The 27,854-nt window shown below is 39.0% G+C and overlaps 2 protein-coding genes across 6 annotated transcripts in view; one reads left to right on the top strand and one right to left on the bottom strand.

The window, feature by feature from the left end:
* Positions 1-214: 214 nt before the first annotated feature.
* Azi2 (5-azacytidine induced 2) lies at positions 215-21,132 on the bottom strand. 5 transcript variants are annotated; one of them, XM_052723643.1, is made up of 8 exons: positions 20,704-21,123; positions 16,592-16,812; positions 14,545-14,670; positions 13,981-14,080; positions 13,014-13,162; positions 9,007-9,101; positions 5,103-5,221; positions 215-2,102 (listed from the first exon to the last, which is right to left on the bottom strand). In XM_052723643.1, exons 2-8 carry the CDS (start codon positions 16,805-16,807, stop codon positions 1,693-1,695), a joined length of 1,215 nt encoding a protein of 404 aa, XP_052579603.1. In that variant the 5' UTR covers positions 16,808-16,812; positions 20,704-21,123; the 3' UTR covers positions 215-1,692. The 5 variants fall into 5 exon arrangements, with proteins under 5 accessions (XP_052579603.1, XP_052579608.1, XP_052579616.1 ...); XM_052723648.1 differs by having other exon boundaries at positions 20,786-21,123; XM_052723656.1 differs by lacking the exon at positions 20,704-21,123 and adding an exon at positions 20,591-20,699.
* Positions 21,133-21,309: 177 nt separating this feature from the next.
* Zcwpw2 (zinc finger CW-type and PWWP domain containing 2) overlaps positions 21,310-27,854 on the top strand; it is a 130,153-nt gene continuing 123,608 nt past the window's right edge. The window contains exon 1 of the mRNA XM_052723678.1: positions 21,310-21,421. The gene's annotated coding sequence lies outside the window, so the exon portion shown is untranslated. The remainder of the gene's footprint in view (positions 21,422-27,854) is intronic.

Below are 27,854 nucleotides of genomic sequence, written 5' to 3'. Positions count from 1 at the left end.
TTTTCTGACAAGGTAAAAATATCTTGGGGTTCATCTTTTCTAGCTATGGAGTCTTACACAGGTCATTAACACTTTAACTGTTAAGAACATCAATCAAACTGTTCTAGCATTCCTTTTTGATAACTGTTACTACTGGGGAGAGGCAATATGTTTGAGAAATAAAAATACTAGATTTTGGAAATATACATAGGCAAGGACAGTATTTCACATCCAATTCCATTTTAAAAACAAAAATAATTTTAATTAAAACAATTTCTTGGCATTGTTCAAAACATAAGACTCTCTTTACAAAGGAAAACTTCTAATCTTGGTTTAAAAAAAGGCAAACCAGTAAGCTACGTTAGACATGAGATGATGGACAGCCTCCGCAGCCACATGAGAAATGAGTCTGCTTTCTTATTACACAGGTAGTTAGTTCCTTCAGGTAAAGCCTGGAGTCTCCTATTTGTTTTATGCATATTGGGTCTTGTTATATTACTTGACAGGAGCCTGTACTCCCTTGAGTCAGCTGTATTCATTGGTCAGAACACATTCCAGCATCTGACATCAATTCCATTAATCATGGACAGGCATGAATAAGTGAGGGAGATAATACCAATACAAAAATAACTGGTGAAGAGTGAACACTGTTGGGCAATGTATGATACTCATACACACGAGATCTGAGATCCTTTAAATTCAGGATATATGAAATACTATTTAGAAAAGGATAAAGTCTTACATCAAACAGGTAATACATGATTACTAATACTCTTAATGCTTCAATCCTGAAGGAATTGAGATGAATGTCCACATGAAGCCATCTTTGTTATTCTTTACTTATTTACAAGTGACTAGGCAATTAGAATGAATTTGGAGACATTTCATAATTAGACAGCACAAAATTTAGTTCTAGATGCAGTTAATTAAAAATCACTTCCTCAGATGTCATAGTCCAACAGTGTACAAGCTGCTCTGTGTAAAACACAGCTGTCCTGCTGAAAATGACGACACACCGACACAAGTGGAGCTCGTTATGAATCACTGAAGAGACTGCCCTGTGAGATGCTCTTTCCACTTTCAACTACATGTCTAAGTTTATATAGTTTATTCACATACCATATCATTTTTAACTATTTAGGATTTGAATATACTGGGGAAAGTTGGCTTCAATGGTTGTTAGTTCAAGTCTTAGAATTCAAATTGCATTTTAAAATTGTATACACATTTTACTTAAAAATGATTTTAAATCTTAAAAGACAATAGCATAGAGATGTAATAACCTACTTTTATTCCATTATATTTCAAATCTTTATGCATCAGGAAGTCACAGAAGCACAATCTAGTCACACTGCCCATTTGTTTCTCAACATAATCTGAACCAGTAGACATGGTTTTTCTTTTGTATTAAAGACTGCTTTTTATTTAGTGAATAGGTATTTAGGCAGGTGACATACTTTATAAAACCATGTCTAAAATTTCCATTTCCATTCTTAATCCAAGAAGCAAAATCCTTTAATTGTTACCAAAGGTACAGCTGGAGGTTCTCATACTAGAAATCCAACTACATAATGTTGTATAGAATGTACAAATGTACATACTGGCGAACTCTGCAAGATTGTAATCAAAGTCCACTTCCAGTCTGAATAATCTCTTGGGATAACCAGCGAAAGTTACTGTCCTCCTCCTGTTCAAATCAAGAGTCCCATCCAATTAACTTTTGTAAAGGCAGTTCTGATTATGTTGATCCAGGTAATGCAGTGGTGGCAAGTTGGCTAAAGGGAAGGTCTTGCTTTTATTTTCACCAAATGCTGTCTCACTTGATTTAGGAGGACTTGGGAACACCCAGGAATTATCTTCCAGAGAATTTCTGCCGTAAGAGTTGTGCTCCTGAAAGTCCATCCCATCATTAGGAATCAGTCTCTCGTTATCTGTCCATGACTGAAGAACAGCTTTGTCTGATAAAACCTTTATATCTCCCGCTAAAGGGGAGGATGGAGCATAACAAGCTTTGCCATTTGGTGACAAAGGGGGATGTCTTTTGTATGTTGCAGTGAAATTTGTCAAGTGCAATTTCGCGCTGTCTCTCCCAAGGTCTTCAACACATCCTGCTGGGGTGCAGGCTAAAAAGAAAGCATAGGCTGAGTGTCAGTTTTCTAGCATTTGTGATTGTAAACATATCACATACCAATTTTACAACTGACACTAAAATGAACATTTCTAATTTACTATGATCATTGGGAAACTGATTTGGAGATACTTAACATTTGAATTCTGATAGATCACATACTTACTGACACTGACTCAAGGTCATTCACTCAACTGCTTCATCTGTAAAATGGATGTAGGAATCCCTTCCTGCTGTGTCCTCCTGCTGATAAAGAGTCTACATGGTGTAAAAAGTGTCATCTCTTTACAAGGCAAAGGCAAGTAAAGCTCTTGGCCTTTAATGTGGCTAGTGAGCAGGTTTTAGATCATATTGGTGTTAGTGGAGACTGAGAAAGTCATTAAGAAATTAGTAGGTTTTAAATATATTCCTTTGCTTATTCAAACTTCCCTACGGGAGAGGGTCCAAAAGTAACTTATTTTTATAAATATACTTTGAATTCTTAAGAGTCAAATGAAATTTTAACATATATTCGAAGGCTTTTATGGATAAAGTAGTTGAAATAGAAGCTGTAAGTTCAATTTCTTATAATAAATTTAATGGTAAACATAATTCTGCTTTGGTCAATTTAAAAAGGAAATTAGAAGGTCTTTCATACATACAGTGGCTTAGAAAAGACTGCTATGAGGTTATTATTCAGCTACAGCCAGCGTACGGACAACAGTAGCATCTTTTATTCTCATTCAGTCTTGCCACAGGTGAAAGCTACATTTTTTTCTCAACCTAAGGATGACCATGTGTATTGAAGGCTTGGTTCTATGCAACCTAATATTTTATTTTTACGTGTGTATGTTTGTGAGCATGAGAATGCACATGAGCATAAAGGTCAGAGGACAACTTTCCGGAGTTGGTTCTTTGCTTCCACTATGAGTTCCAGATGAACACAGGTCCTCAAGCTTGTAGGTGAGCCCTTCCACTTGCTGAGCCCACTCATGTAATTGTAGAAGAAACAAATTGAAACATTTGGGTAGGAAGGGTAAATAGAGTGAAAAAACTGAAAGTAATTAATTCTTCTGGACAACAGTGATGGGCAGGTCAAGAGTAAGTGAGCCATAACCCCTTCTACTGAAAACAGCTGTAGGGACTGGTGACTACTGGTCCCTTAGACTTAACTTTGTCCAAGGAAATGTTCTAGAAACTGATCGTGCAAAGGCATCAAAAGTATGTGTTCTCAGCCAAGTGACTACTGGTCCCTTAGACTTAACTTTGTCCAAGGAAATGTTCTAGAAACTGATAGTGTAAAGGCATCAAAAGTATGTGTTCTCAGCCAATTAAGGAAGACTGTAGTAGACTATTTTAAAGTGTGTTACTTTTGTTCATGTTGCATTTGTTTAACTCTGTGAAGCTGTGTTACTGTGCCTGTATAAAGAATAAAAAACTAATAAAGTTCGCCGGGCGGTGGTGGCGCACGCCTTTAATCCCAGCACTCGGGAGGCAGAGCCAGGCGGATCTCTGTGAGTTCGAGGCCAGCCTGGACTACCAAGTGAGTTCCAGGAACGGCGCAAAGCTACACAGAGAAACCCTGTCTTGAAAAACCAAAAAAAAAAAAAACTAATAAAGTTCTTTTCTAATAAAGAATAGCAAGGCAGGAGAAAGGATAGAAGGGACTGGCAGGCAGACAATATAGAGAGAGAAAACTTCTGGAGGGATCGAAGATCTAGCAGCCAGAGGAGGATGATGACTCCAGGGGCAACCCACCCAGGTATACAGCAAGCCATGGAATAAGGGTAAGATTTACAGAAGTTAGAGAAAAGGAAAAGCCCTGAGGTAAAAGGTAGTTGGAATAAGTTAAGGAAATCTGGCAAGAAACTAAGCCAAGCTAAGGCCAGACATTCATAAGTAATAATACAACTCTGTATCCCCAACAATAGAAGACAGGATGGAAAGAGCTCTTCTTTACTATGCTTTGGAACGCACTATTTGTGTGAGCAGTTGTACTAACAGCTTGCTCCACAATAGCTGAGTCAGTTTAAGGAGAAGTCTTATTTCTGCCATCCACCTATGGATCTTCATAAGTAATCTTAACTACTGAAAAACAAGGGCAAGGTGAACCATAAATTGAGCTGTGTTTGCTTAACACCACATTAATTTGCCTGATTCTTAAGTACCCAACACTGTAGAAAGCAAAAGAAACTTTAAATTGTGTGTGCATTTTTTTTCCCTAGTGTGAAATATTTTCCCTTACAAATACTCTTGAGAATATTTATAAAACAATTTTCTTGTTCTTCTTTAGGACAATCAGAGGTGCAAATAACAATTTTAAAAGCTGGTCACTTTTCAAAGTGACATCACATTCCTTTGGAAAGTCAAATTTAAGATTAAATGCATACTGTACGTTTCAGATGTAAACCTATTACGCAATGTGAGGTGCAAACACACTCATTGTTTTCTAAGATACAAAAACAGCGCTGGCAAAAGGACACGCTACTAGCTAACATAATACCCAAAAGCTTTAGTCAAATACTGGATATAAAAAGAAAGCAATGAAAAATTTTGGTTGAGTCTGCCTTCAAATCAGACATCTTGTATGGAAAGGAAAGCCTATAAAAAGATGTCAAGAACTAAATGAATCGGAGTTGTTTTGAAAATAAAAAGCTAGGTCTCTGGTATACTTGATAGTACTGAAATGAAACTTGGGTCTGGAGTTCTTTTTAAATATAGATAGTTGTGGTAAAAAGCCAACTAGAGCAAACCTAACACCTTGGCCTTACACATATAAGCAACACTTGGCTGAGAAAAGCCACAAGGGGAAAAGAATATAGTACTGAAGAAAAAATACCAGCAACACTTTTATGTGTGAAGCTGACCAGCTAGAGGCTGAGGCCAAAGCAGGGAATGGGTGTGCAGTAGAGACTGCGTATCGAAGTCACAGGATGAGGTTTTGATAAGATAAAGTAGCTAGCTGCTCTTCAGGCAGTCTGGCTGGACTCAGCACTTCCAGCCAGCAGTGACTTGCCTTTCTTGATGGCAGCTGAGGTTTTCAGTTTTCTTAGTAGTTCTGCTTGCACTTGCGTCACCAGATGCAAGTTAGACATCTCCCTCTTCAGTTCCCAGTATGCATGCTGCATATTATCACTGCAATGGAATTTTAAAAACAAGTTATACTGCACTGGTCCTTTTTATGCCTAAAGGGGAATAACAATACAAATAAGCAGGCTTATATTTATATTGTTTTATGAGAATATAAATGAAACTAAAAAATAATTAATTGGAATGTAAGTGAAAAACACCTAGAAATAACACTGCCTCAATTTCAAGCAATAACTACTATAACAAACAGATTATAATAAACACTCTAACCAGTGAGTTTCTTACTGTCTCTTAGAACCAAGGATTTATTTTAGCCAATAATGTGCAGTACTGTTAATATAATTAGTAACTAGTAAGGACTATGTTCTTCCTTTGTCAATCTGATCAAGAATAAAATTGCATTCATTCATGTATGGTCTTTGAATTCGTCTTTATCTTTGGATTGTTTTGACACTGTGAAATGAAGTGATGAGTAGATACCCAAGACCACATTAAGACAAAATTGAGGTTTCATGTATTACATTCTTTATGTCTGACTGGGCTGTCTCATACTGTTGGTTCTAAACCAATGTGACATGACAGCACAAGACATGAGGAGTCACATGATTTCCTCATAACTAAGCAGCAGCTAGAGAAGCAGATTATAGGAAACAAAACTTCAAAATGCCTTTCCATAGTTTTATAATTAAAAGGATTTTACCTCCGAATCTGAAACTGTTTTAGATCTAATTTTAAAAGCTTTTATTTTCCATTAAATCCTCTTAGGCTCATGATTTTCTTTAGGTTCTTAATTGCCAACTAAATGAACTGAAATCTTCAGCACATACTCTTGCTTTACTGCACAGTAATCATGAATTAGTCAATATAAGAACTGACTTCTTAATATTAGAACCACCACTATTACAGGTTCAAGAATGTAAATGGTATGGAAATAAAACTCAACAAACATGCTTCAATTTTTTTCTATCTAATACACAACTTAAACTTAAGAGGAATAACCTTGAAATCTGAATCTAGTATCTAATTACAGAAGCAATAGATATTTAAAAACAATTAGGTTAAATTATGTGAGGTAAATTTTTACCTCTTTGATGGAGTATTTCTATCCTACTTGGACTGCTATTCTTGTATTATAAACAGTACAACAAACTATACTGCTTTGAAAAATCTAGTATTTTAAGTATCTTTGGTTAACCTCTGGTGTATTTAACCAGCTCTACTTCAGAAACAGTAACCACTGGAGATGCCTTTTACAATGACTGTTTCATAATGAAGTCTCTACAATGTGAAGAAAATTGCTGGTTCCATGTCCAATTCTGGGCATTGGATGTTTCTCAAAGAGTCACTCATCATAAAGCAGCAGGTTAAGTACTGTACATGTGCTAATTCAGGCACACAATCATGAATAATACAGTTTGGAAATAATTTATTATTGTTATAATACGGTGAATCTGTACCTGACTTAAAAAAAGAAATATTCATGATGACACTTGGGTACTCAAACACCAAATACATGTCAAGTAAAAGATTATAAAGGTATTAGTATCAATAGCTAAAGAACATTTTAAAAATTCAATTTAATGAAGATTATTTAAAAATTTGGACAAGGTGAAACTAGAGCACCAAAATTACCTTTGTGTCCTCTGCTTTTAGTGTCACCTACACTAAAATTACAGATTAAAAAGATGCATAAGATTGTGCACGAGAAATACCTAAGAAATGGCTCAGTAGTTCAAGAGTGCTTACTGTTCTTGCAGAGGACCAGGATTCAGTTCCTAGCATCCAACTACCTGTAACTCCAGTTCCAGGGACCCAATGCCTTCCCTCTGGCTCCTGCACACCCATAATCGCCATAAATTTATACAGGCTCACACAACACACTTGCACATATAAAAAGATACATTTTAAAACCCTAAGACTATGGGTTGGCAAGTGACCTGAGTTTACCTCCTGGAACCAAGGTGAGAGTGAAGCTGAGAACTGTACTGTTATCTCTGACCCCACACAGGCTCTGTAGCACATGTCCATACCACCACCCCAATATTGAAGGTTATTACTATTTACAACTCTTCCTCTTGTGGATAACAACTCAGTCTTAAGAGTCTTTAAAGTATGTGAAAATGATTGGTAATTATGTGTGTGAATAAATGTTGAAGCCATTAAATAAGAAAAGCAAGTTATCTCTCAAGTTCTTAATAGGGTTCCAGGCAGTCCAGGCAGTACTGGGTGTTTTATTTAAGTGTTTTTGAGGCTACGCATGGATTGCCTACCATTTTGCCCTACTTTCTTAAATGGGGGTGTAAAGCTAACTTGCTTTAAATGACATAAAAAAAATTTTCATGTATATGGTTGTCTTTAAAGAACTTATATAGCAGTTTGAGTACTAAAATGATAATCACTCTACTTGAGAGCCCTGAAAAACAACACAGAATAATGATGGCTAAGCATTCATTATGTGCTAGGCACTTAGCCATATTCTCATACCATCCTGGCAAAATGGCTGTATGGGGCTAGTTTTATGTTAACTTGACAACAAGTTAGAGTCATTGGAGAGGAGGGAGCCTCAGCTGAAAACAATGCCTCCATAGGGTCGGGTTGAAAGGCATTTTCTTAATTAGTGATTGGTGTGAGAGGGTCCAATCCATTGTGGGTTGTGGCTACCTCTGGGCAGGTAGTCCTGGGTTCTGTAAGAAAGTAGGCTAGGCAAGCCATGGGGCAAGCCAGTAAGCAGCCTCTTTTATGGTCTCTGCATCAGCTCCTGCCTCCAGGATTCTGCCCTGTTTGAAGTACTGTCCTGACTTCTTTGATGATGAACAGTGATGTGGAAGTATAAGCCAAATAAGCCCTCTCCTCCCCAAGTTCCTTTGGTCATGGTGTTTCATCACAGCAACAGTAACCCAGGACGATGGGAAATTACACATGAAGAGGCAGGTTCAGGAGTCAACTCTACTCCACAAGGTTGCTTTTTCAAAGCTGTCTTACTTGTCTACTCTACCACACTGCCCTTTTAGTTTTTCTTACAGGCATTGTTAGTATATCCACACAAAGTACTATAAAATGGTTGATGACCCACACAAATATGCTTAGTCTGAGTACAAACTTTCACCCCTTTATCTTTGGCATTCTGGAACTCATTTGTCTGCATCCTAAGAAAGCATTATATGTCCTGTTTAGAGAATACTGTGAAGTCCTGTTCTCTTGACCAACACTATTTCTCAACCTTTTTGTAAATGAAATGAACACTGCTCATGGAAAAAAAACAAAACCAAAAACAAAAAAACAAAAACAAAAAACAACCAAAAACTACTCATCTTTGATTCTACTTCAGACATACATATGTAATATATATTATATATATATATAATTTTCTTTAGCCTTTGAAAATTTACTACATTCCCTTAAAGCAGCGGTTTTCAACCTTGGAGTCCTGACATATCAGCTATTTACATTACGATTCATAACAGTAGCAAAATCAGTTATGAAGTAGCAGCAAAATAATTTCATGGTTGGGGGGTCACTACAATCAAGGAACTGTATTAAAGGGTCGCAGCCTTAGGAAAGTTCAGAACCACTGCCTTAAAGGGAATTAAAGTATGGTATTTGTTACAGAATTAAAAGATGTGTACTTTGACAACTGTAATTTCTCTAAAACAAATGTCTTTCAAATATTTTTGATAGGTATAGCACAGCAGATCAGGTCAAGCATACTGGTAAGTAACTATGAAATCATTTTTATGAACATATTATGACCAGAGATTAGAGCCAGCACCAGAGTATTTGCTGCTCTTCAAGTTAAACCACATCTTAAAGGTAGAAAGCACACGGGAGACCTGTGGAGAAGGCCCTGGTGTGGGACATGCTCCTCTCTCGGCAAGCTTGGTCTGGTGAGATCTCTGTCCTGCAGAATGTCTTCCTGAGATGGCCCCTGTCATGTGTTTAACAAAGAAAACAAAGGAATTAGTTCCATTTTCTCAGTTTTTTCATCATCACAGATGTTTTAACATACACAGAATATAATTGTATAAAGTGTAAGACTAGATTTCAGACTCAATTTTAATGAAATACTGCCACCTATCTCCAAAATGGCTAAATCACTTTCAGTTATTGGAGTGTTCATGCTTTCATTTTCTTTAAAACATGTTTTCGTGAGTTTGGAATCCTATAAACATAACTTTTGAACATATCAGAAGTGTAACATAGCCATCACATTACTGTTTAAGGTATATCTGCATGAATTCTATGGAAAATGGGAGTTTCTTTGGTATTTCTTATTTCTGTACAAATAAAACAGCAAAAAATTGAGACAAGTTACTGTTTTAACCATCGAACCATCTCTCCTGCTCCAAATTTATTTACTTTTATCTTATGTGCTTGGGTGTTTTGCCTGCATGTATGCCTGTGTGAAGGTGTTGGGTCCACTGGAACTGGAGTTACAGACAGTTGTGACCCACCATGTAGTGCTGGGAATTGAACCCAGGGCCTTTGGAAGAGCAGTCAGTGCTCTTAACCAGTTACTATTTTAAGACAGCATATATTCCTCATAAAATGACTGACCTGGCAAGAACTTTCCTGTGTGTCCAAATATTCTAGTCTATTTTCAAAAACTGTAAAAGCAATTGATTCCAATTTCAGGAAATGTATTTATATCTTAAAAAAGCAAAACAAAACCATGAACTATGCTTGAATAGTGTTCTCACTTGATAAATGCTATTGAGTTTTATTTTTCATGAAATGCATATGGACCCACTGGTTTTACTTTTTCTTGCTGTGGGCAAAGAGGAGCGACTGACTGGTTACATACACTGTATTATTTTAACAAACACTGTGTTACATTAGAAAGCATCATTTTCAGTAAATGGAGTAGAGGTTTCTAGTTGTCTCCACTGGGCCTGTTCTCATCTGTTTCTTCACTGACAACAGAGAGTTTGATTTGGGGTTTGGCACTGTGTCATCAGCTCAGGATTATGTTTCCCACACTCCCTTTCAAGGTCTGGCCTTAGCAAGAGCTTCTGAAAGTCCCCACACCCTTTACAGTTTTAATTATTTATATTGTAGGTATGACAAAACTAAACGAAACAACCAACCAACCAAAAAAAAAAAAAAAAAAAAAAAAAAACCCCACACCTATATAAGATTCTTTTAAATAAATCTAATATATTCAGGATCTTCTGTGTCATACTTGTTCACAATGCATTTTCAATCAAGAGCCTATAACAAGCATTAATCTCACGGGTATTAATTTATCAGCAGGAACTGCTGGTATAAGCTGAAAAATAAAAAAATTTACTATTCAGTATTACTTACATAACATAAATTATAAACCAGGCATGTAGCTCACTCTCATAATCTCAATACTTGGGAGACTGAGGAGGAGTACCATAAGTTTGTGGACAGCCTGGGCCACAGAGTGAGTTCTGGGCCAACTTGGGATACAGAGTAAGGCTCTGTCTCAAAAACTACCACCTAAATGCTATGTTTTAGTGTAACAATGAAAATCTGTTAGGACTTTCCACACATCCCACATTTGATGCATCACAGTCTAGGATTGAAAATAGTTGGGTCCCTTGAATTTCCTGTGACAAACTGCAGTGTGGACAGCCTATGGAGGAGAGACAGAATGAGCAATTAATAAGGGAGGTCTGACTACCTGCATTGGAGGCATGCTTGGGGTTGTTCTTTACTGGTATCCAGAGGAAGTAAAACTATCCTCAGAACTCCTTTAGTTTGTATCATTAATTAAAAAAATAGGCTCCTCAGTGTATACTTAAAACACATATGTTACTGGAAACCTTCTCTTTAGAGCTGACAATACAAAATAAATCTGGTTAGGATAAGAAAGTAGTTTTACATTTACTGACATGGCAGAAAAGTTGAATCCAAACCAGCAAAAATTAAAATCCTCAAAAGGATTGTCCCTAACATGCAAAAACTCCTCATAGCAAGTAAGCAGGCTGCACTGTTCTGAAGACCACACTCTGGGAATTCACTTCAGGTTCCCCATATCCCAGCAATATAGCCTTCCTGGAACCTTTAATATATTGCCCAACACTAGGACTCCACACTAGTATTTATTTTGATCTACTGCTTTTTGTACCACTTTGGCTGTCTGAATTCTCAGAATCAACTGTTGTGAATGTAGATGGCTAGGATAAGGGGTTGGAAAAGCCCCAGCAGAGCTGCTTCTGAAATGCTGCTGATCTTCCTAACAACAAACACGAGTAGCCAAGTCTGCTGCTAACAGTCAAAAGCAGAGCGCTACTAGTATGACCACACCCCAGAAGGTCCCTAAAGTATGTGTCACATGAAATAATGTGTTAGCATTTAAAAACCACAGCCAAGTAGATACAAGTTATTCGTGTGAACAGAAACTTCTTTCTTCAGATCATTCTTAGATTTCTATATCCAAGAAGATTCTAATCAGATTTAAAAGTACATAAAACATCATGGTTTTAAAAGTTTCTTGTACTTCTAATAAACTGTTTCTATGAACTGCTAGCATGATAGATATAAACTAAAAGCATATTTATTCCCTAGCACCACCTAGTGGAACAGAATAAGTAATAAGAACCACAACTTGACGCCCCCCCCCCCCCCCACACACAGACACTGCCTTCCTGAATTACTCTAAATACTTTTCTGTTTGTTTTAATGTATGTACTGAATATACTCTGTCCAGGTGCTATGCTAACCTCTTTATACAACCCCTAACTTAACATTTAGGAAAACAGAGATATTTAATACCCACAGAAAATAAATTTCCTGAAAGTTAAAAGACATTCCTAATTTCCATATTTAATAAAAACACAATGATAAGCCAAATTTCCATGATCACATGGCACTGTTTCTCACTCTACAGTGAAAAACTCTCATGTATAAAATGTAAACATTCATTTTTTTCCACTTCCCAGTTTGATGTTCTTGAATTCTCAAATGTTTTCTGAGTCTTCTGACAATAAACAGGCTATGTAAGGCTTCCTTTGTTAGTGGAAGTTTGGGTCCCCACCAACCCAAGAATTCTATAATGTTGTCTCTTATGTCTAAACTAACCAAATTGTTAGTTTCCATAAAATGGAAAAGTTAAAACTAAGTTCTCTTTAAAATTTTCAGACACATTCAAAATGAGAGAAACCCTAAGGAAAGGAAGTTTTTAAAAAATTAAAATAACCTGTGGTGGCTTGAATGAGAATGGCCCTCAGGGTCTCTTATATTTCAATGCTAAGTCGGCTGTTATTACTGTTTGGGAAGGAATGGGAAATGTGGCCTTGTTGGAGGTGTGCTCCTGGGGGTGAGGTGGGGGTGGCATTTGAGGTTGAAAAGCCCATGGGATTCCCAGATGGCTCTCTGCCTTGTGCTTGTGAATCAAATGGAAACCCTCAGCTATTGCTCCAGCACCAGCCTGCCTGCCTGTCTGCCTGCCTGCCTGCCTACTGCCTGCTGCCTACTGCCTGCCTACTGCCTGCTTACTGCCTGCCTGCTGCCTGCCTGCCTGCCTGCCTGCCTGCTGCCTACTGCTATATTTCTGGACATGATGATCATGGATTTGAACCTTCTGGAACCTTGAGCCCCCAAATTAAATGCTTTCTTTTATAAATTGCCTTGGTAATGGTGCCTTGTCACAACAATAGAAAAGTAACTAATATATAATCCAACATATATTTTAAATCAAGTCTTAAAACTATATTCTGGGGTAAGAATGAATGTATAGAGTATATGAAATATTAGTTGCAATGAACATTCTATGGTTATAATTATAGACCTATGATTTAGTACTTAGTGACAAAACATATATATGATGCCCAAAGTACAGGAAGTTCTCAGTTGAATGACTTTGAAGTACCGTCTGTTTGGCTTTCTGTAGCTCTATTTTGAGATCGTTGCATTCTTTCCTCATTAGTTCCAGCTCTTGTTCCAAACCATGGATCTTCAAGTCATAGCTTAACTTTTCCACTTCCCAGTTTGATGAAGGTGGATTTAAATTCCTCATTACTAGAAAAAGGATAGACAACAAAATAGTTATCTTTGCTTTTTATACCAACTACAGTTCCTAGGTGACACTGGTAAAATGTCAATAAATAACCAGTACAAAACATGTAAGGCTACTAAGGCTCAGCATCATGCACTCCATCAAAGTTTGCAATTTGATGGACAGGTCTAGAATGCATGTCGAAACAATTTTACTCATAAACACCTGACTATGGAAACTTAATACAGCTGGATCCTACATTATTTTCGACTTAGTCTGTTATTTCTCCATCTCCAAAAAGCCCCAACCATTTACCTGGAAAGATCGCACATTAATTCTCTACTAAACAGTCTCCTCTCAACAGGCAGTTCTTTTGGTTGCCTCATGAGACTGTTGATGGGAACAAGACTATTACCTCTAACTCCCAGACAAAATTTCCATTTCAGTATCTCATCTATACATTTCATCAACTTTCAGGGAGAAAAAAATTTAAGAAACAATGAAGCTACTCCATGACAATGTGTTTAACTGTGGGCAATAGGTTCAGTATGAAGGCCAAGTCAGGAGATAGCAGTGGGTGAGAGCTTTGGGGAAGATGGGGTTTCTCTCTTTCCTCTTCTACTTTATCCATCACATACTACCCTTGAATAAAAACATCACATCTTCTGTGGGAAAAGTACAATTTTCAGCTAAAGAAAAGTTAATAAGATATTGTGTGAAAAAAGAACAGAAAAAATTAAGCCTTTATCCTACAGACATAGGAAACTGATTATGAGTACAGCACACAAATGCACAGATGGATGAATTCTATGAGAACATTCATAACAAGTAAGTGGCATACCCTGCTGCGTTTCCACCTCTGTTCTTAGCTGCAGAAGCTCTACTTCTTTAGACTGTAGCTGTTCATTCAATACTTTCAAAGATTCAGTGTTGTCTTTGTTCTGGTTAAGTAGGGAAAATCCAAATTACAGTCAATAAACTCTCTAGCTTTGTCTCATAGCTTACTTTTTAGGTCAATGGTGAATAAACCTCACTCTAACTTTAAAAGCAAGATGGGAAGATAAACCCTGATTCTCACTAACCTTTTGTTTCTCTCTTGGGACATCATTGCCCACTGGATAGAAACCAAACCAAACCGAACACCCACAAGGAGTAAATCAGCCTTGCCATGACTTTTTTCCAAGTAAGTTAGTGGTTCTCAGAAGGCTTTAAGTCCTTAACATTATTAAATACTAAGTATTTATTTTTGGATATTACTGGAAAATATAATTATTAAAATTTTCTATATGCCACGAACATGTATATTTTGTCTAATTAATAAATGTAAATGTTTAACCCTTTAATTCTAAACTTCTTGCAAGACAAAATAATTAAAATATAAAGTATTATTTTCAAATTAACTTACTATTTTCTCCAATTTGTTCTTCAAATTGTCTCTATCAATGCAAACCTCTCGATATGCATGATAGGCCTTATTCACTTGTTCTCGTCCCACAGAACTTGTTTCTTCATCTACTCGAGCTCCAACAAGCTAATAGTATGAAATTAGGGGGAGAAATCTTCAGTGGGTATTCTGCAGAACCAACTAAGACCATCTTCTGGTGGCTCTACCTTCTTCTACTCTAATTACTGCAATGTAAGGAGAAAGCCTACCTTTACCTATAATTACATGAATATTTCACTCCCACACAATCTTCATCAACAAGACAAATAGTACAGAAAAGAAACAAACAAAAAACCAACACATGTTTTTTGCTTATCAGTAATCTGTGCTTTGTACTATTTGCTTTATAATAAACTTAATCATCATACTATAATACAGTACATTGTCTTGGAAGTGTCTGGGTATTTTCCAAGTCTACAGTATCTAATTTCTATCATCAGAAAAGGATCAAATCAGTCAGCTTCTTAAGGACTAGACATACCACTTCATTAAACCCTGCATTATTCCAGCAAATGAAATTAATAGGATTGATGATCACAATGTACAGATTTTGTATGTTAATTACGTACTAAATTCCATGATTCTATTGAATTTTAAAAGCTTAACTATGAGTTGTAAAGTTACCTTCAGTAATTTCTCAATATATGACAAATATACTTAATTACTAAGTTAAAATTAATGAGAAGAAATTATTATAATACTAATGAATGACCTCTTAGTTTTACCATCCCAACAAATTAAATTCTACCTTGCACAGCCTTGATGCAGGGGGAGTGACCTGGACCTGCCTCTATTGAATGGGAATGGGGGGTGGGTTGGGGGAGAAAGGGCGGAGGGGCGGGAGGAGGGAAAGGAGGGGGAATCTGTGATTGGTATGTAAAATGAATAAAAAAATTCCTAAAAAAAAAAAATTCTAGCAAAACCCATCCTCAAGTTTTTAAATCGAGAAATTTCTTAACTCATTTCTTTTACCATTTGTAGAAACTCTCATTTTTGTAAGATACAAATACAAATCTGATTTGAAGAAATATGAAATATAAACTAATGAAAACCTTAAAATGCCATAAATAAATGGGCAACCAAGAAAAATTCCAACATATAAAATCAAGTTAAGTCTGATGATTTAGATTGCATTTTAGCTATCTCATATAATATTCAGAAATGTAACATTCAGCATGGAAAAGCACATGTCATTGTCAGCTTAAAGCGTTATTCCTCCTTTCTGAGGAAATCCAAGAGAATGCAGAAGTAAAGGGTCCGGTCCTGGTAAAGAGCTTGCTAAACACAGTGAAGCATTGTCAAAGAAGGTTCTGGTTTGACAGTTTCATCACTAGTATGTTATTCTCCTGTACAGACTTGAAATTCTAATTACACACATATACCAGGGCTGGGCGAACTGCTCTTTTGGTAAACTGCTTGTTGCATAAGCATGAGGACCTGAGTTCAGTCCTCACGTTCAAACCCGGATGTGGTGATGTGTACTTATACCCCAGTAATAGGGAGACAGGGACCAGGAGATCCCGAGGCTTCTTAGCCGGGCAGCCTAGTCTAATTAGTAACCCCTGTGACCTAGTGTTGGAGACCTAGCCTGTCTCCAACAGAAAGTGAACAGTTCCTGAGGACCACCACCTGAGGTTGACGTCTAACCTTCAAATACACACAGGTGCACATGCATGTGCAACACACACACACACCAAAACAAAACAAAAACAAGGAAACAAGGGAAAAAACTGGCCTCGATACATAGCAATGACAGTAGTCAATCTGAAAAAAAAAGAAAAAAATGTTGGACCAGAAAACCTTCAAGTTGTTAAATCCTATTCTACAATATCACTGAGCACAGGGTATAGCTGATGCAACATAGTTTAATGGTAAAGAATTTAGGAACTCTTACTTAGTCTTGGAAGACAGATTAGAAAATAGTTAAATTATCAAATATTTGGATTTTTTTTATGTCAAACATAATCAAACGAGGGAAAACAAAAACGAAAACAAAACCAAAAACTACCTTTTCTTCCAAAGCTCTTATTCTTTTCTTTAAGAGAGAGTTTTCTTTCTCTGAATCTTTAAGTCTCTTCTTGATGTCTTCATACGCGGTGACAAGAGCAAAATGTGAAGCAACAGATTCCTCTCCTGAGTACACCGAGAGTGGAGTCGCTGTCTCTCTTCTGTGGGCTTTTTCATGATTCAGAATGCAGATGTCATCTTCTACTAGTGTGTCCATGGCAGCTATGGAGATGAGAGAGGGGTAAGGTCACTTGGTCGATGAGCAGGAAGAAAAGGTCTATTTGCAATGTGAATACTGGAAAAATCTTAAAGGCAACATAGGGCAATTGCTATAAGCACAGCTACCTAGGTTCTAATCCAAGGTTCAGGGGCAGTGTGACTTAGTGGGTAAGTTGTTAAGGCCCAGAAAATATTAATAACCACTTTTATAGTGTAAAGGATGAAAAATAATTCTAGATCAAGCACTTAGATCCATTACTATAAAGTTCTATGAAGGTGTGAAATTAGACTGGGAGTATGGTATAGCAGTAGAACATTTGCCAAGCATGTATCAAGACCTGAGCTGGATCCCTAGCTAAATAAAAAAACTGTAAACTACTATTTTACCTAAAAGAACCTTTTATATATATGTATATAATATATATGACATTATGTTACATATATAGTTATATATATATAAATGCTGCAATGCAGTCTAATTTTAGGGGAGGTAAAAACAGTATCCACACTATTCATCTTATTTAAATAACAATCTTACCCTAAATGGATAGAATTTATTGAATTTGAGTATCTTCAAAAATCAGCTAAAACCAAATACTCTAAACTGCTTCACAAAGGCAAGAAATACTTTTAAAGACCTGAGCTTTTTGCACTTTCATTCCAGTGGATGGCCCACACGTATGCACATATACAATGAAATACTATCTACCCATATTTTCCCTTCTAATTCTCTCCATATCCCTCAACATGCTCACACTTCATGTCCTTTTTTTGTTTGATAACCCATCAAGTGCAATTGTGTTGTCCATATGTGCATACATGTGGGCCATCCACTGGAACATTGGCCATATCCTTAGTAAGAATGGATTCTGTCTCTCCCTGTCACTCTCCACCTGAGTGTGGGGTAAAGCCTAAAGATTATGTCCCCCCATCCACACTGGGATTATGTCTTGTAAGGTGATAACAGTTGCTAGGAGATCATGATTGCATCTAAAAGGCAGCATTTCACAGCCCTCCTCTCCTTTCTTCGGTTCTTCCATTCTTTCCTCCTCTCTACCATGTTGTTCTCTGCACCTTGTTGGTGCTGAGATTAATATAGATGTCCCACGCAGGGCTGAGCACTCAGTCTCTTATTCTCATCACTTTGACCCAGTGTGCATCTCTCCAGTGACTGCTGGCCACTGCAAAAGGAAACTTCTCTGACCAAGGTTGAGACAAGCTCAGATCTGCCCATGCCCTCAAGAAGGTTGAATGGGGGAGTTTGGGTTGAGTGGTCTGGGCCTGGGGAGGATTGGGAAGCTCTTACCTGCCTGCACTGGGAGCTGGGCAGATGGTGGGAGATGGACCTAGTGGTCAGGCCAAATCTAGGTTCTTTATAAACAGTCTGAATGTTGTGATTGTAATTTTTCCCAGTAAGAATCTGGCCAAGGTCGAACGCTATGGACAATGGCCTATAAGATTCAGAAACTCAAATTCTAGTCTATCATCTATCACTAGTCACTTCAGCTTTCGGGACCTCAATTTTCATACCTATACATGGCAGAGTTGGATATATCATGAAGAGACCACCTCATTATATTGTGAAGGCAACTTTTTAATCCAGCTACAGAACGGGAACCTGAACAGATAAAAAGAAACTCACAGTTGTGCCAGAAACTGGCTGATAAGTTAAATATAGCTACACTAAACTTGGCAAGAAAAGAGCTGCCAACACCACAGTCAAGGAGACCGAGCCTTAAAGAGGTGAGTAAACTTGTTTATAATCATACCTGCGGCATGTGACCGAACTGGGATTTGAATTAAGGCCTATTGTGCATTACCTTCTGAAGTGAATACCGTTTAGAATTTCCAGTGGCTTTCTATCTCTGAAAAGTTAGGATATTTGAGAACCCACTTCATATAGGTCAATTAGACAGTGGGCAAAGAACCAAGAAATAACATAATACTCCTTTTCTCACTTTAAATAATTACGGGCAGGAATGGCTTCTGCTTCTTTAAAAGGGATTTTCAAGTGCCCTTTTAAAAAGATGCCAACACTTAATCTACGTACCTCATCAATCATATGCTTTGTAACTCATTAAGTGTCCAAAAGCTTAAGCAATATCAGATATGTAATATGAAAAATGTCATTTTCATTTTTATGATCCTGACTCACTGAGATCAGTTTTTATGGCTAAGGAATCTTAGTCCAGAGATCAGTTTTTATGGCTGAGGAACCTTTTTTTTTTTTTTTTTTGAGACAGGGTTTCTCTGTGTAGCTTTGCTCCTTTCCTGGAACTCACTCTGTAGCCCAGGCTGGCCTTGAACTCACAGAGATCCGCCCACCTCTGCCTCCTGCGTGCTGGGATTAAAGGTGTGTGCCACCACTGCCCGGCTATGGCTGAGGAATCTGAAGATTCAAGTATAGCATAGTATGAAGAACAGCCTTCTTTTCACTCTCTAAAATAATGTATCTCATGCAACCAAGCACCTACATTAAATATTATTAATAATTATTTTCTAACAGTGAAACATAACTTCAATTCAGGTAAGTGACATTAAAGTTATGTTGGTCCCATTCAGAGATTTTTTTTTTAATTGCATTATTTCACTCAGTAAGCACAACAATGGTCTGTGTTAGCATTGATGAAGCACTTCTGGTAGAGGTAGTTATATTCTAGACACTGGGCTTCAGCTAATCTTTTCCTGAAGAGCTCTCACTGTGGAGCAGTGGCTGATGTGGAACTCAGAAATCAGCCTGCCCGTTTCCCTAGTGCTGGTATTGTTTAAGGCATGTACCACCATGCCCAATGTGTGCTTCATCTTTTAATGAACGAGGTAGTTCTTAAGAATTCTTTAAATCAGTGTAAAAACACTCAGATGGGTAAGCATGTCTCAATTTACAGGTGAAGTAATTAAACATGCAAACGGGTTGCCAACTTCAGAGCCAGCAGAGCTCTTGGAAACTGTATCTGGAAAGTGAGCACTGTACTTCAGCAAAAGAAAAAAGGGGGAAGCCAAGAGTAAGAGGCTTAACCTTTAACTCGTGTTAAGTGAACAGATGGAAAATTCAATGCCTACATCCCAAGGCTTTTGATCTAATCCACTGCCGTTTCCCATGACAGCATGATGGATCTTAGATATTAAACTCCTGCATTTGCATGAGGACGACTATTTACAAACCTTAGGGCATTCAGTATTTTGTAGCCATCCAGCGAATAATCCCAACTATTCCCAACTTGAGAAGATGGAGTGATCACCGCGGACTGGGTAACAAGAACGTTTTTGAAGAACTAGAAATTAAACTGTTTTAAGATTTTGTTCAATCCAATTTAAAATTCAAACGGGGGGGGGGTTGTCTTCTGCATTTAAAGAGTAGAGGTCAAGTTCAACCCCAATACGTCAATGTTTTTGATCATTACATTATTTTGTTCTGAGCAATTTTATGCTCTGATTTCTAGTAGCTTCCATGAGTATTTTATCTCACTTTTGAGTACTGAATTCCTCGTGAGGAGGACTAGAGTGTTAGCCTACCTTCCAACACAGCCGAAAAACGGGACTGAAACACAAGTTAGACTGACGGTCACTGCCCAGACGCCATCGACACTACCCACGTCCCTCTTTCCCTTCCCGATAGAAATGCCACCTCAGTGCAGGAAATAAAACTGAAAGCATTCCCAGTCAGTCAGAGCACCGACAGAAATTGAGCAATCCACGGACAGTGACGGCGAAGGAAGAGCCTGGGGTACCGGGGCGGTGGGGATGGCAAGGGCGAGGGATGCTACAGTGGGCCGCTCCGTACCGCAGAGGGACGCCGGGGACGGAAGACGACGTGTGTCTGGCCAGGCGACAGCCACTAGGCCGGTCCCGGCTGTCTGCACCCTCCTGGCGAGCGCGAGCGAGCGATCCACTCACCCTGAACCCTGGCTACGAAGGGCCGCCCCCAAGGCCACCGGGTTTCGCTTCCCCAGTGTTTGGAAACCGACTGAAAACAAACCGGGTCGCCAGGGGTCACCACGGGCTTCCGGTTTCCTCGAAGACACCACCGCTTCCCCCGTCACGGTGGCCGCCACGGGTGCACCGAGGGAGTCCCATGTCTTCGGCCGCGGCTCCCGCGGGCCGGGAGTCGGGAGCCCCGGAGGTCACAGTTAAGCCGAGCAGGAGCGGCCCGGGGCCTCCCGAGCAGGCCCGTTACCCAGCAGCACGCGCGCCAGCACCGGGGCCGCCGGCGCCCGCTGCCCTCCTCGGGGCGGCGAGGCCGAGAGGGTTGTAGAAGGGTCCACGCACGCCCCGCAGCCCACAAAGGTGCCGCCGCTGCCCACAGGCTGTGTGCCAGCGCAGCGCGACGAAACCGGAAGTGGAACCCGAAGGCTCTGAGGGCACCGCTAAGCGGCGCTCTGGCGGGGAAGGGCGGGGCGTACTACATGTCCCATGAGTCTCTGCGGTGGGCGGGGCGCACTACGAGTCCCAGTGGTCTCCGCGGCAGGAGAGGGATGAGGCGTCGCCGCCGGCCGCGGGGAGGCGGAGTGGAGCTGAGTTAGCGTCGCAGACCGGCTGCTGTTGGGCTGAGGCCCGCGTTCGGGGCGCCCTCTAGCGCGTCCTTTCCACTCAGCGGCCACTCGGGTTCCGTAAGGTGGGTCGGTGAGGCTCCACTTGGCAGCGCCGGGCTTGGTGGCTGCTAGTCCGAGAGCTGCTGTGCGTACGGGTCCCTGGAACCCACGCAGGCCCCGTGTTTGGGGTCACGTGGTGATCTCCCTGGGTATTCTTTGAAGCAAGGCCGCTGTGTAGTTCCCACGGCCCCTCACTGACTCAGTTGGGGTTCCGGGATACTCTTCAGTGTAGTAGGAGAAGAGAGGACAACTTTTGGCTTGTTCTGGCGTCCTTAGAGTTGTCCCCCCATCTCGGTTATTTCTAGGTGATAGCCCCTCCTTTTTTTCAGGCAGGATTTTACGCCTCCCAGGATGGCTACAAACACACTCTTTCCAACACCTGTGAAGAATGAGCATCTATAATTCTCGCTGTATACAGCTGACTAAATCCTTCTCTCTCTCTCTCTCTCTCTCTCCCTCTCCCTCTCTCCCCCTCCCTCCCTCCCTCCCTCTCTCTTTTTTGCTTTCTCTTTTTTCTTTCTTCCTTTCCTTTTTTTTTTTTTTTGGAACAGGGTCTCAAGTAGCCCAGGCTGGCCTCAAACTCTTTTGAGTTTCTTGTCCTTCTGCTTCCATCCCCCAGGTGCTGGGTTTATACGCATTAGCAAACTATGCAGTACTAGAGATTGAACCTAAGGTCTTGTGCGTGCTGGGCAAGCATTACCTAGTTGCCTCTCTTGAAGACATTGAATTGTATGATTAGTCATAGATGAATTAATTAGAATCTTAGAGGAGTCACAGACCGAAGAAAGCCCCACAGGCTCTAGATTATTTCTGGTTAAATGTGAAAGTCATAGTTATAGAAAGTTAATGTTCATTTACTTCCAACTAGGAATGCTTATGTTTTCTTGGTACATTCTTAAATACTATTTTGTCAACTGAAACCTTAAATTTTGTCAGTGTTCTGTAGGAAAGTCTTTTGGTATATAATATTGCCTCTGGGTAGGTATCCTTTTAACTGGAGTAGATTTGGATTTGGACAAACAAAAAATAAGGACCCTGGCGTTACTTACGACTGTGGCTTAGTTCTCTTTGGGACAAATATTTACTTTTAGGATTGTTACAAGTCTTATTTTGATTTATTAGCTTGTTTGAGCAATGAAAAACTTTTAAAACATTATTGTTTTTAATGTGTATGGTGCTTTACCTGTATATATGTGTGTGTGTTCATGCAGTGCTCATTGAAGCCAGAGGAGAGTACTGTATCACTGGCATCAGAAGTCGCAGAAGTTGTGAGCCTCCCTGTAGGTGCTGAGAATTGAACTTAGGTCCTTGGGAAGAGCAGGCAGTGCTCTTAACCACTGGGCCTTCTCTCTAGCGCCAGCTTTTTTATTTTTATTTTTTTAAGTACTGCATCTGTGAAGAATACTCTAATATGAATCAGTAACAACATATTTTTTAGAGAAATAAAATTTTAAATGAGTTTCTAGATGTAAATTGTATACTGAAATTTCACCATTCCACTCCCTGGATCATATTTTCTGTGGTTTGTTCTATATTCTGAATACTGTATTCTTTGTAGACTTTGTTAGATGTGATTCTTAAGTGTCAGCTGAACAGAATAAGGTGTCAGAATTGCTAAGTTGTAATAGCTGAGTCTTCATGTTAATGCCACCTTCAATGTCATGCTATGAGTATGGTTTTAAAAGCATTCTCTCTACATGTCATATGTATAGGCCTTTAGGGAGGGCATGGTTTTAATAAAAATATTAAATAGTAAAACAGTTTAAAAAATACTGCCAAAAGCAGAAAACTTGTTACATAAGAAAACTTGATGTATAAGTTACTTTTCTCATTGCTATAGCAAATAATCCTTGACAAAAGTAATTTAAGGAAGGAAGATATTTGAATTCACAGTTTAAGGGTGCAGTGCATCATGGTAGGGAAGGCATGGAGACAGGTGGCTGATCACATTGTGGCCATAGTCAGGAAGCAGAGAGGGAGGAATGCTAGTGTTTGCTTCCTTCACCATTTTTATTGAGTCTGGTGTTCTAGCACATTGAATGGTGCTACCCACATTTAGGATAGGTCTTCCTTCCTTGTTTAACTCAATCTAGAAACCCCTCACAGATATGTCCAGAGGATTGTTTCCATGGTGATTTAAAATTCCATTAAGTTGACAATAATGATTAACCAACACATCCCTTGGCAACTTGATAAACATGTCACTTGAAATCATAGCATTCCATCCCTGTCCTCTAGTGTTTCATTTTCATCTCATAATGAAAAATACACTTATTCTACCTACCAAAGTCTTCATAGTCTTTAACAGTTTCAACATCGTTCAAAAGTGTAAGAACAGAGTCTCTTCTGGGACCAAATCATTTATCTATAACATCTATCCATCCCCTTTACATTAAAACAAAACAAACAAACAGAAAACAAAACACAGTATATCTAACATATAATGACACAGAATAAATAGTTCCATTCCAAAAGGAAGGGATAGGGGTATAATAAAGAAAAGTCATACCAAAGTAAGGTCGAAACCCAGCATGGTAAACACCAAACCCTTCAACTCCATGCCCAACATCTGAGTCTAGTGATGGAATCATCTGTGATCTGAAACAGCTTAAGTATCCCAACCAGCTCTGCTGCCTGTAGCAATATGGCCTCTCTCTTGGGCCATCTCTACTTTTTACTGGCAGCTTTCCTCAAGGGACAAGCCAACCTTTCTGACAATTATACAACCTCGGGTCTCCATTGTAATTTAGGCTCCACCTTCACAGCTTCATGCTCTGGCCAGTGGCTCTCTGAAATGTCCCCTTCAATCTTGCATCTTTTATGCCTGCCAAACAAGTACCACAGGGGCAGTACTGCCAAGTTCTGCTACCAACTGAAAGTGTCCTCTGACCCTCTTGAGCCACAGTTACAGTCTGCACTGCTGTGACAGAATGCCTGGCAATGGAAGAAAATTTAGTTTAGATTTTAGTTCACAGTTGGAGGGTGTCATAGTGGCAGGAGCTTGAGGCAGCCGCTACACTTCATCCACAGTCAGGAAGCAGTGAGATGAAATCTGGAACTTAGCTCAATTTCTAAATTTTTTTGCAGCCAAGGACTCTCACTTTTGGGAAGGTACCAAACATGGTTGGTCTTCCCTCCTCGGTTAACCCAATCTGAAAACTTCCTGGCCAGATATCTATTTCTGTGTGATTCTAATCCCAATCAGGCTGGAGTAAAGGTTAAGTATCTCAGCTTCTAGGCCAGTCTGGAGCTGCACAGTGAGCTCCAGTCCACCTTCATTATACCACCTAGCTCAAAACAAAACACAATAAAACAAAAAATTAACACTAGAACTAACACATGACCAAGTAATTCTGCTGCAGGATGTTCTTCCCAAAAAGACTGAAAATGGGATCTGGAAGAGGTATGTTAATTTCATGGTGTTCTGAGAGTTAAGATGTGGAAACACCTAAAGATGTGCCCAACGGGACTGGATGATGGAAATGTGCAATCCAAACAGTGGCATATTGTCTAGTCTTACAAAAGAAAACACTGCATTTGCAAAAACATGGGTGAAAATGAAAACTTTAGGTTATTTAAAGTAACCAGGTACTGAAAGACAAAAAACTACATGCTTTCATTTACATGAGATCAAAACAGTCCCTCAATGGCAGCTGCCCCATGTACGTCTATAGTATAGAGATGGGTTACTAAGATTTAAATCGGCATTTAGTGTGGTTTATGAAGTTTCTATTGTATCATAAATTTCTAAATGGTCTTATTAATAAAAAACCCAGAGCCAGATATTGGGGTGATAGCTTGAGAGATCAGAGACAGAACAAGCCACAGCCAACCTCACCCCACCAACTCCTCAGTTGATCTTGTTTCCTCAGACTGGAAGCCTCTGAGTCCTCACCAAATGGATCTCAGCTGCACTGCTTCTAAAAAGCCTAAAAGCTTAAAAGCCTCTAGTTACTGGTCCTCACACCTTACATACCTTTCTACTTCCTGCCATCACTTCCTGGGATTAAAGGCGTGTGTCTTTCTCAAGCAAAGACATGAGATCTCAAGTGCTGGGATTAAAGGTGTGTGCCACCACACCTGGCTCTTTTCCTAGTGTGGCCTTGAACTCACAGAAATCCAGATGGATGTCTGCCTCCCAAGTGATAGGATTAAAGGTGTGTGTGCCACCATTTTCTGGCCTCTATGTCTAATCTAGTGGCTATTCTGTTCTCTGACACCCAGATAAGTTTATTAGGGTACACAATATATCAACCACATTCTATGATTATTTTCTTTGTTTTATTAGTTTTTACTTTTCCTTGGAAAAATTTTTAAAGATTTATTTTTTAATGGTATGAATGTGTATGTATGTGGGCATTTGCATATGAGTCTGGGTGCCAACAGAAGCCAGAAGAAGGATTCTGATCATGTGGAGCTGGAGTTATAGGTGGTTGTGAGCTGCCCAGTGTGGATGCTGGGAACTGAATTCCAGTCCTCTGCAAAAGCAGTACATGCCCTTAACCACTGAGCACTTGCTCCAGCTACTCCTTGAAAATTTCTAAAGCAGTAGAATATAGCTGTTGCAAGAAACCTAGCCTTTAATCATGTCAAGAAATTTTATTTCCCTGCTACTTTGTTTACTCAAACAGAATGAAATCCACCAGTGATCTTCACTACTGAACAAGATGAAAAATTATTTTTAAGTATCTTAGAACTATGCTAGAAGCTATTCAGCAGTATCTGCATAAACTAGCCTCTAAATGAGAGTCTCTCACAGATAATAGGCTGTTAATAAGCTTTTGTTGAATCATTAAGTGTAGTATAAAGTTGACTTATAGGCACAAATTTGTTAATTAGGTAAATGAATGAACAGTGAATGTTAAATTTGCATCATAGAGGAGATTAAGGATAAATGCACTTTAAAGATTAGATGCAAACTAAATATTTAAGTTCATCATTTGAGAAAAAACTCATGAAAGACAAGATAATTAAAGTGTTCTCATTCTGCATTTGTTCTTGCATATTTCAATTTTCTTAACTACATTTAAAAGGATTCTTCAGTGTCCCAAGTACTAAAATGGGGTTTTCTTATAGACTATTTTTTTTGCTTGTGTGTCTGTGTTTATGCATGCTCACGTGTAGGCATGTGAATGTCTACATTTGTATGCACATTTGTATATAGATGTCTTCCTTGATTTTTCTCTATATTTTTATTAAGCCAAAATATTTAAAAAATTAATTTCTTTGTGTAGCTGAGTATTTTTCTGCGTCCCACAGTCCACAGCTGCTCAGACCCAAGTAAACACACAGAGGCTTATATTAATCCAAACTGCTTGGCCATTAGCTCAGGCTAACTACTGACTAGCTCTTACACTTAAACTCAGCCCATTTCTGTTAATCTATAATGTTGCCACGTGTTCCATGGCTTTACCTGTATGCCATTACAGGCTGCTCTCTGGACGGCGGGCTGGTATCTTCTGACTCAGCCTTCCTCTTCCCAGAATTCTCCTCTCTGCTTATCCTGCCTTTACTTCCTGCCTGGCTACTAGCCAATCAGCTTTTTATTTATCAACCAATAAGAGCAACACATTCACAGCATAGAGAACATCCCACAGCATCTTTGTTGTATATTATTTGTACAAAATAATGAATTTCAACATAATATTCACACACATGAACTGTGTACTTTGAGCACATTGACCCCTCTTTCACATTGTTTTGGTCCCATCTACCCTCCCTCTGGGTTCCTCATCATCCATAAATAAGTTCTTTTCTACCTTCATGTTTTCTTTTCTAAAATGTAGATTCTGCATATAAGAGAAAACATAGTATTTGTCTTTCCAAATATTTATTATTTTTGCTCTGTAAGATAGCTCCAGTCAAAACATTTTACTGCAAATGACATAATTTCATTCTTTTTTATGGAAGAATAATACTGCACTGTGTATATATATAGCTCATTTTCTTTACCCACTGGTTTGTTGGTGGGCATTTAGGCTGACTCTGTAATTTGGCTATTGTGAATAATACTGCAGTGAGCATGGGTGTTCAGGTGTCTCTGTTGTATACTGACTTAGATTCTCCAGCTATTTACCTAGACATGACCTAGCTGGATCATAGTTCAAATTTTAGCTTTGTCTAGGAAAGCCAATGTAGAAGTGGTATAATTTGAAGGCCAACTAGCCAATGTTACAGGTTTCATTATAGGTTCTAAAAGCCCCCAAATCAGGAGAGATAGGAAAAGAATGAGAATGTCCTAACTCAAACATTAAGAGAGTGAATTCAGTCCTCCTTTGCCATTTTGTTCTATTGATGCTGCCAAGATTAGGTGATACCCACCTTTCTAGGGAGGCCCATCTACTTTATCCATCCACAAGCTGAAATGCTGATGTCTTCTGGGAAAATTTATACATATCTACTACTACTGCTACCACTACCACTACCACTACCACTACTATCTGACCAGTCCAGTGC

This window comes from Peromyscus californicus, unplaced genomic scaffold (assembly GCF_007827085.1).
Source record: "Peromyscus californicus insignis strain IS unplaced genomic scaffold, ASM782708v3 Scaffold_11__1_contigs__length_118956290, whole genome shotgun sequence".
Lineage (NCBI taxonomy): Eukaryota > Metazoa > Chordata > Mammalia > Rodentia > Cricetidae > Peromyscus > Peromyscus californicus.
Note: the sequence above shows the minus strand (reverse complement) of the source record. Positions and strands in the feature narration are given on the sequence as shown.